The sequence below is a fragment of the Priapulus caudatus genome, unplaced genomic scaffold (assembly GCF_000485595.1).
Source record: "Priapulus caudatus unplaced genomic scaffold, Priapulus_caudatus-5.0.1 Scaffold1335, whole genome shotgun sequence".
NCBI lineage: Eukaryota > Metazoa > Priapulida > Priapulimorpha > Priapulimorphida > Priapulidae > Priapulus > Priapulus caudatus.
In genome coordinates, this window is record NW_014578396.1 from 10,649 (window position 1) to 20,639 (window position 9,991).

At 51.9% G+C, this 9,991-nt stretch overlaps 1 protein-coding gene across 1 annotated transcript in view; it reads right to left on the reverse strand.

Annotated features, from left to right (window-relative positions):
* LOC106816273 (angiotensin-converting enzyme-like) overlaps positions 1-9,662 on the reverse strand; it is a gene marked incomplete at its 3' end in the record, with an annotated part of 19,570 nt that extends 9,908 nt beyond the window's left edge. The window contains exons 1-5 of the mRNA XM_014820856.1: positions 9,620-9,662; positions 3,216-3,359; positions 2,278-2,360; positions 1,878-1,986; positions 159-256 (exon numbers count right to left, since the gene is read on the reverse strand). Of these exons, the coding sequence (XP_014676342.1) occupies positions 159-256; positions 1,878-1,986; positions 2,278-2,360; positions 3,216-3,359; positions 9,620-9,662 (477 nt within the window). The remainder of the gene's footprint in view (positions 1-158; positions 257-1,877; positions 1,987-2,277; positions 2,361-3,215; positions 3,360-9,619) is intronic.
* Between the last annotated feature and the right edge of the window lie 329 nt (positions 9,663-9,991).

Below are 9,991 nucleotides of genomic sequence, written 5' to 3' on the forward strand. Positions count from 1 at the left end.
TGTGTGTGTGTGTGTCTGTGTGTGCGTGTGTTTGTGTGTGTGTGTGTGTGTGTGTGTGTGTGTGTGTGTGTGTGTGTGTGTTAGAGAGAAAGAGTTAGAGAGAGAGTGTTTTTTTATGTGTGCTAGAGTGTTGTGTTAATTTTCAAAAACACACTTACCTGCTCCACCATAGCATCTGTGACATCAACAGCCTGGGCGCCGGGGTAGGGCTCCAGCATATCGTATATGTTTTCCCAGGACTGTGACCACATGTCACCTGCAGCGAGAAATAGACACCGTGTTACTGTAAAGATGTGTGCGCATGTGATCTTAAAGGTGGCATATGTACTTCAAAATGTGGGTGAACTTAAGGGTAGGGGTCTTTTCATGTAGGACGTACTTATATGTGGGGTTTAATTAAATGGCGAGTGAACTTAAAGGTGGTATGTACTTCAAAATGCTGATGAACATGATGGTAGGGGTACGTTAAGGTGAGGTTGTTAGTTATACGCGGGGTGTACTTTAAGATGGGGTGGACTTATATGTAGGGTATAATTAAATGTTGGGTGTACTTAAAAGTGGTGTGTACTTCAAAATGTGGGTGAACATAAGGGTAGGGGTACTTTAATGTAGGACGTACTTATACGTGGGTGTGTAATTAAATGATGAGTGAACACAAGGGTAGGCGTACTTCTGGGTGGAGTGTTAGTTATCTGTGAAATGTAATTAAATGAGGTTGAATGTACCTACATGTTCCGGGATTCTTAAAGGTGAAATGTGGGGTGTGCTTATACGGGGAGTGGAGCTTTACACAAGGGTGGAGCTGTACTTATAGTTGGGGTGCACTTAAAGGTGGAGTGTAGAGGTCGTAAGTACATAAAGATCCCTAACCGATCTCTAATCTAAGACGATGCTGCCTCATCATATTTCCAGACTTATTTTAATCAAACAGTTGTCTAAATCCTGATTCTAAATCCGAGTGTAACCCTAACCTTAATCCTAGCCATATCTACAAACCTCAACATTAACTCTAATCTTAACCTTAATGCTAATCCTAATCATAATCATAATCCTAACCATAACTTTAACCGTATCCCTACCCCACCCAAATTTTAGCCCTAACCCTAACCCTACCCTACCCCAACCTTAGCCCTAACCCTAACCCTACCCCACCCAACCTTAGCACAAACCCTAACCCTACCCCACTCCAACTTTAGCCCTAACCATAACCCTACCTCACCTCAACTTTAGCCATAACCCTAACCCTACCCTACTCCAACTTTAGCCCTAACCCTAACCCTACCCCGCCCAAACCCTAATCCAAACCCTAACCCTACCCCACCCCAACTTTAGCCCTAACCCTAACCCACCCCAACTTTAGCCCTAACCCTAATCCTAACCCTAACCCTAACCTAAACCCTAACCCTAACTCTAACCCTATCCCACCCCAACTTTAGCCCTAACCCTACCCCACCCACCCAAACCCTAACCCTACCCCACCCCAACTTTAGCCCTAACCTTAACCCTACCCCGCCCAAACATTAGCCCAACCCCTAACCCTAACCCAGCCCAACCTTAGCCCAAACCCTAACCCTACCCCACCCCAACTTTAGCCCTAACCCTAATCCTAACCCTAACCCTAACCTTAGCCCTAACCCTAACCCTACCCCACCCAACCTTAGCACAAACCCTAACCCTACCCCACCCCAACTTTAGCCCTAACCCTAACCCTACCCCACCCACCCAAACCCTAACCCTACCCCACCCCAACTTTAGCCCTAACCCTATCCCCACCCACCCAAACCCTAACTCTAACCTTACCCCACCCCAACTCTTACAGCTACTACCGGTTATAACAACACACTTAACTGCGCCATCTACCGGGCGTGGACACATACCTAGTAGGTGGGCGGGGATGGGTCCCTTAATCGCGACTTTGTCGGTGCCGTACCATAGACCTAGCTTGTGCCTGACGTAAGCATGCAGCTGATCGTACATAGGTTTCACCTGCAGATGAGTGAAGAAGAACACATGCGACTGCTGTTAGCTAAGGGGAGGCAGAGAGAGCGAGGGAGAGAGAGAGAGAGAGAGAGATAGTGAGGGTGAAGAGAAGGGGCAAGCGAGAGAGAAAGAATTCTAAATTCTATTTTTTTCTTTTAAATTTAGGAAGAGCCGGCTATGTACCCCCTAGAGGATATGACATTGACGATGTACGTACCAAATCGGGTATACTAATATATATATATATATATATATATATATATATATATATATATATATATATATATACGTACATACCTGCTCCATGAGAGCTGCAATGTCCTCGCGGAACGTATCTGACTCATACGCGCTCCTCCAATAATCACCGGTGTCACTAAATCCTGAAATGACGCAGCGGGCAGAGTTCCATGAAGCTCATGTCAATGGTCTTTTCGGATAGAGAATAAAGAAGGAAGAGGAGAAGGAGGAGGAAGAGGAGGAGGAGGGGAGAGTAGGAAGGGGAAGAGGAAGGATGATGATGATGATGATGCGAATGATGGGGGATGAGGAAAGGGAGGAGAATGAGGGGAGGAGGGAGGAGGATGGAGGAGGAGGGAGGAGGATGGAGGAGGAGGGAGGAGAAAGGAGGAGGGAGGAGGAGAGAGGAGGATGAGGGAGAAGGAGTAGGAAGGGGGAGGAGTAAGGATGATGATGATGAGAATGATGGGGGATGAGGAAAATGAAGAGAATGAGGAGAAGAGGGAGGAGGAGGAAGGAGGAGGATAGAGGAGGGAGGATGAAGAGGAGGAAGGAAGAGGGAGGAGGAGGAGGAAGGAGTATGGAGGAGGAAATAGGATGAAGAAGAGAAAGGATGAGGGGGAGGATGGAAGAGAAGGGAGGAGAAGGGAGGAGGGAGGAGGAGAGAGGAGGATGAAGGAGGAGGAGTAGGAAAGGAGAGGAGTAAGGATGATGATGAGAATGATGGGGGATGAGGAAAAGGAGGAGAATGAGGAAAGGAGAGAGGAGGAAGAGGAGGAGGAGGGAGAGAGGATGAAGAGGAGGAAGAAAGAGGGAGGAGGAGGAGGGAGGAGGATGGAGGAGGATGGAGGATGAAGAGGAGGGAGGAGAAGGGAGGAGGAGAAGAGAGGAGGATGGAGGAAGAGAGAGGAGCAAAGAGCAGGAGGAGGGAGGAGTGGAAGGGAGGAGAAAGAAAGAGCAGGAGGAGGGAGGAGGGAGGCGGAGGAGGGAGCACCCACCATTCTCCACAGAAGCTTTATTGCTGAGTGCTACGAAGTCGATATAGTCGTTCCTCATGGGTGGGCCCACGTTGTCGTGCCACGCCTGCCAGTAATGTAGCAACTCATTGTAGTTGCGTGACTTCGCCAACACGTCGGTGATATCTGAAATCCATGCATAATAAAAAAAATATTATACATAAAACACCAAAATAGAACTTTATATTACTGAAATATGTCCTTGGATAGCAGAGATGTTTTGGGACATCATGGAAATTTGCAATTATGCGGCCATTTTGGATTTATGCAAATTATGCAAATTTACGTGGGAGGATTACGTTTAGGACTTTTAGTATGTTGTTCTGGAGACTTCACAATAATTTCTGTTGCTTTTTTGCACGCTTAAATGCTAGATTTCTTGGACGAATGGCTAACAACACGTTATAGTAAACACGCATGTTTGCGTATTATAGAGGCTTGTATTATAACACTGTTGGTATGGGGGGAGGTCATGTATCAGCACGTCGTATGTAGTACGTAGTATTGTATTATTGTAGTCCGTAGTATTGTATTATTGTAGTGCGTAGTATTGTATTATTGTAGTCCGTAGTATTGTATTATTGTAGTGCGTAGTATTGTATTATTGTAGTCCGTAGTATTGTATTATTGTAGTGCTTAGTATTGTATGATTGTAGTGCGTATTAGTGAATTATTGTAGTGCGTATAGTATTGTATTATGTACAAACTAATGTTATATAATAATGTAATGTGTTAATTAATGTACAAACTATTCCTCAATAATTGTATTATTGTAGTACGTAGTATTGTAATATTGTAGTGTGTAGTATGGTATCACACGCGAACGGCAAAGAATTATGTCTGTGTTGTAGTTCAATAAGGGTTCATCCCTCAGATATATGTACATTGTGCGGCAATCCGGATCGTGTAGCTGCATGTGTGCTATATCGTGTGTGCCGGATTCATCTGCAAGCGCAGGCGCGGCAGTGACTACGTGTACCGCAGGCAGCGTTGGGTTATCCTTGTGTCTGTATAGGAGATGTGCTGTTGTGTGCGATTCTGAGGCGTAGGTCGCTGAGAGATCAGGAGCTGCTACAACGCCAACACTTACTTTGTCATTACGAGGGAGGTACGGAATGGCTTCTTCAAGATCATCAGGTTCCTGACTAAGAGGCGGGTACTCCCTACGCGAGAGCGTGTCAGCATTCTAATTCTTGACTCTTGGGCGATACAGAATCTTGAAATCGTACTGCTGTAAGCGGAGAGACCAGCGAGCCAAGCGGCCATGATCATGTTTGGTCTTTATGAACCAAACCAGTGCAAGATCATCGGTGAAGACTCTGAACCGAGCATGCGACAGATAAACATGATACTCCTTGCACGCCTCCAAGACACTTAGGCATTCCTGTTATGTTACTGACCAGCGCCGCTCTGCTGGAGAGAGAGAGACCTGCCACCGTAGGCTACGCCTCGCGACCTTTTGCGTCTGTCTGCCCAAGGACATAGGCATCCGATGAAATGAAGAATGGGCGTGTAAAGTCGGGAAAAGCTAGGATCGGCGCAGAGATAAGCTTATCTTTAAGCGCTTGAAAAGCCGCCTGACACGACTCATCCCAACAGAACTTAACATCTTTCTTTAAAAAAAGCGAAAAGTGGTGCTGCTAGCTGACTAAAACCCAACACGAATTTCCTGTAAACATTGCAAACCACTATGAAGCTACGCAGTTCTTTGATGTTTCTGGGCAATGGAATAGATCATCTTTAGTGAATATGTGACCTGTAACAACCACGTGTTACAGGGTGCTCCCCCCCCTCACGCGCGACGCGCGCGCGTCGACGGAGGCATCGCAGAGGCATGCAGAGCATGTTACGGCGCCACCCCCTAGCAACACCTAGCAACGCGCCCGCAATCAATACGGCTCCTATGCGATTGCTCAGCGGCGTTTGCCCTAGCAACCACGACGATCAATGCAGCTGCGGCCAGGCGGGCGGGCCTCCAAGATGGCGGCCGCCCACGCCGTCCACACGCTACCGGGCCGCAATATGTCGCCACCTGTCACGCACCGCACGCCAGCTGGTTGGTATTAGTACCATCTTCCCCAATTAAGCGGCGTGTACGTGGACAATCATGTGCAAGTCATTAGCGGTGTCGGTCTAGCATGTGGACAGGCCCGGTGACGAGCCTGCGGCTAATTCGGAGCGACTTTAGGGCCGCTCAGCGCGTAGGCTGGATTACATGCGCTAAATGCAGCGTGAAAAAGGCTGTTAGCGCATGGGGCAGCGGCCATTTTGACTGCTCGTGGACCGCGTTGCGTGGATAGGCGGAGCCACCTCCTGGACGGTGCCGTGCAGAAATAGCGGGTTGCTCCCGTTAGCTCCCGTTGGGCGCCACGTCCAGTGCGAGGTCAGGGTGAAGCCAAGCGAACGCGGATGCGCGGGGCACGGTGGTTGGTGGGACATGGCACGTGGTTGCCATGTCCCACGTGCGAGGGGGGCGCCTATAAAAACAGCTGCACGGGCAGAAATCGGGGAATCCGCTCCCTACCTCAGACGCGACCGCCAGAGCAATTTGTATGTCAATCGTGAACGAAATTAAAGAAGCTTCAGTCATGGTATTTATTCTCTGACTTGCCTTTATCTGTCTATGTCTTTTGGCTACACATACGACATCATTATCTACAACTGTATCGTAGTGACAAACCAGTTGCTACATATTTTGATACCGTGCAGTGGTCGAATCTGAGTTATTGTCGACATTCCCGCGTTGCTACTTGCCGCTATTACGATCACGTGCCGTTATCGCAAATAGCATCGCGTTACCATCACTCTACCTTCATCAACCGCCGTAGCCGACGACTTCATAGCCACGCCGTACCGTGGCCGGGTATGTAATGTCTAGCCATAGCCGGAAACTAAGTTAATATATAAGCTCAGTTATATTCTAATTCAGTTAGTTACTACCGTATTTTCTAGCTACATAGCTTTTCACTAATCGTCTCTATATCACTGGTTCTCATTCATTGCTTCAATATCAAGTATCTCTGCGTACGTGTATGCATGTACTGCGCGACCAACAGCTGGCATTGCTAATTGCTAGTTGCTGTTAATCCGTTCTACTATTCATTGACCTCTAGTGTGTGTGCGCCCTAGGCGTGTGTGTGAGTGTATACACCAGCGTCAGCGTGTGTGTGCGTGCGTTAACGCGTCTGGTTGTATACACCTGCAACGCGTGTTCGCAACGAGTGTGCGTGTGTGAATACACGCCTGCCTGTGTACGCCTGTGTGTATGTGTGAGCGCGAATACGCCTGACTGTGCGTGTGAACGCCTGAGTGTGCGTGCGAAGCGTGCCTGTGTGTGCGTGTGTGTGTATACACCTGCAACGCCCGTGCGTGCCTATCTACGCCTGTGCGTCTGTGCGTGTATACGCCTGTGTGTGTGTGCGTGTATACGCCTGTGATTGCCTGTGTGCGTGCGTGTCGAGCGCCTGTATACGCCTGTGCGTGTGTGCGTGTATACGCCTGTGATTGCCTGTGTGCGTGCGTGTCGAGCGCCTGCATACGCCTGAGCGTGTGTGCGTGTATACGCCTGTGATTGCCTGTGTGCGTGCGTGTCGAGCGCCTGTATACGCCTGTGCGTGTGTGCGTGTATACGCCTGTGTGTGTGCGCGTGTATGCGCCCGTGTGTGCCTGCATACGCTTGTGTGTGCGTGTATACCTGCATACGCCTGTGCGTGCGTGTACGCCTGCATACGCCTGTATACGCCTGTGTGTGCGTGTCAAAGCGCCTGTGAGCGCGTGTGGAGCGCTCGTATACGCCGTGCGTGTGCGTGCCAAGCGCCCTGTGAGCGCGGGTGGAGCGCTCGTATACGCCCGTGCGTGTGCGCGTGAAGCGCCTTTCTGTGCGCGTGTGGAGCGCCTGTATACGCCTGTGTGTGCGTGTCGAGCGCCTGTGTGCGCGTGTCAAGCGCCTGTGTGCGCGTGTCAAGCGCCTGTGTGCGTGTCAGCGCGTGAATACGCAGCAACGCGCGTGCGTGCGTTCGTGACGCGTGTGCGTAACGCGTGTGCGTGTGCGCAACGTGTGTGCGTGCGTGCGTCCGTTTCGTGACGCTGTGGCGTAACGCGTCGTGCGTGTGCGCAAACGTGTGTGCGTGCGTGCGTGCGTGCGTGCGTTCTGTGACGCGTGTGCGTAACGCGTGTGCGTGTTCGCAACGCGTGTGGGCGTAACGCGTGTGCGTGCGCGTGGTGTGTGTGCGTAGCGCGTCGTGCGTGTTCGCAACGCGTGTGCGTAACGCGTGTGCGTGCGCAACGCGTGTTCGCAACGCGTGTTGGCGTAACGCGTGTGCGTGTGCGCAACGTGTGTGCGTGCGTGCGTGCGTTCGTGACGCGTGTGCGTAACGCGTGTGCGTGTGCGCAACGTGTGTGCCGTGCCGTGCGTGCGTTCGCGACGCCGTGTGCGTAACGCGTGTGCGTGTGCGCAAGCGTGTTGTGCGTGCGTGCGTCCGTTCGTGACGCGTGTGCGTAACGCGTCGTGCGTAACGCGTTGTGCGTGCGCGTGGTGTGTGGGCGTAGCGCGTGTGCGTGTTCGCAACGGCGTGTGCGTAACGCGTGTGCGTGCGCAACGCGTGTTCGGTAACGCGTGTGCGCGTGCGTAACGCGTGTGCGTGTTCGCAACGCGTGTTCGTAGCGGCGTGTGCGTGTGCACACGCGTGGTGGCGTTGACGCGTGTGCGTGTTCGCTAACGCGTGCTTCGTGACGCGTGTGCGTGCGCAACGTGTGTGCGTAACGCGTGTGCGTGTGCGCTAGCGCGTGTGCGTGTTCGCAACGCGTGTCGTAGCGCGTGCGAGTGTCGCAACGCGTGTTCGCAATCGCGTGTTCGTAACGCGTGTGCGTGCGCGTGTGCGTGTGCGTAACGCGTGTGCGTGTTCGCAACGCGTGTTCGTAGCGCGTGCGCGTGTTCGCAACGCGTGTTCGCAACGCGTGTTCGTAACGCGTGTGCGGGTGCGTAACGCGTGTGCGTGCGCAACGTGTGTGCGTAGCACGTGTGCGTGTGCGTAACGCGTGTGCGCGTGTGCGTGCGTGCGTGCTAGCGTGCGTGTGCGTGCGTGTGTGTGTGTGAGTACCTGCTTTCGTAACGCGTGTGCGCGTGCAGGTGTGTGTCTGTCGGGGACAGCTTAACCCCGCTTGTGTCTGTCGGGACAGCCTTAACCCCGTTTTTTTTGCGATGGCGACTCCGCCACAATATGATATCGCCGACCTGGCCCACGTATTCAGCGAATCGTTACGACCAACCGTCGAATCAGCAGCTGCTACATTCCAGCATGGACTACGTGTCGCCGAAGCTCGGCTTCGGTTTCCGCGATTTACTGCGACAACGCGCCACTTTCGATTACGTTCGACGACTGGCTCAGTACTTTGAATTGGAGACAGTTAGAACTGGGTCTCGATGCTACGTCGTTGCGCGTGTTTGGTTTATCGACGCTCGGAGGACACGCTGCTGAGTTTTCTCGCCGCCTCCTTCTTGAGAGGCCTGCGATGACTTGGGAACAAATTACAGAACAGCTGACTAAGCGCTTTCGTGATCCGCTGCGAGAAGTAGACGCGCAGAACGCGCTTAAGAATTTCCAGCAGAATAGTGGCGAACATATCCGCCCGTATGGCGATAGGTTATTGACTCTCGCATTGCGAGCGCTTCCGGTCGAGCAACTTTCGACGGCAGACACGCAACGCCGTCTCGTCGACATTTTTTTGGATGGACTCAGATCGGTTCATACACAGCGACTGTTGCTTCATCGCACCCCTGCGACGCTTACCGACGCCATCGACTTAGCAGCAGACGAACATGTACTAGAGTCATCTCTAGTCGCACGACGACAAAACGCAGCGACGCGTTCGCCGACCCTATGACACGACGGAGCCTATGGATATCAGTACCGTAACAACACCTACGCCATCGGAGCGTTGTTTAGAGAGGTACGCGGCTTGCGTAACGCTCATCACTCAAGCAGTGCCACGGCAGCAGCCCCTCCATGAATGAATCACCACGAGACATGACACGACAACCCCCGCGTCAACAACGTTCTCAGGTACCCCCACCCCGTGACGATCAGCTCAAGATCTCGCCAAAATAGCACCCCCNCCAACTAGGCCACTACTCGCGCGACTGCCCTCTTCGCCGCCGCGTAGAGGATTTTCAGCTACGCCCAAGCGACGCAATCGCACCACCATACCCTCACAACTTTTAGGCACGCATGAATCTGCTGCGTGCGCACCGCCGACTACAGGGACATCTTCAGCGCCAACGTGCCATATTAAAGTCGGCCCACTCTCACTCACAGCTCTCATCGACACTGGTAGCGATTGTTCGCTTATCGATTTTACTGCATGGCTCCATTTACCCCAGCACATACGGAGAGCTGCTAGTTTCAACGCCGTCTGTGCATCAGACGCCATGCTTCTTTCTGTCACAGGCGATAAACTACACCTTGTAGGCACCGCCACTTTACGCATTCTACTGGGACGGGTAACCGCCCTCCATAGGTGCTACATAGTTCGGGACTTAAGGCAACAGTTCATCATCGGAGCTGACTTTCTATCGGCTCACCGAGTAAACATCGACTTTAATAGAGGAGTGCTCGCACTCGGTAATAGTGTAGTCACATTGAAACTCCGTCGAGGCAGACGACTCCTCCCCACCCCTCAACTCGCTTTCATTCATCGTCCGATCGTGCTGCCCCCTCATTCGGGCCGACAATGTCTCTGTCGCGTCCCCCGCAGTTTCC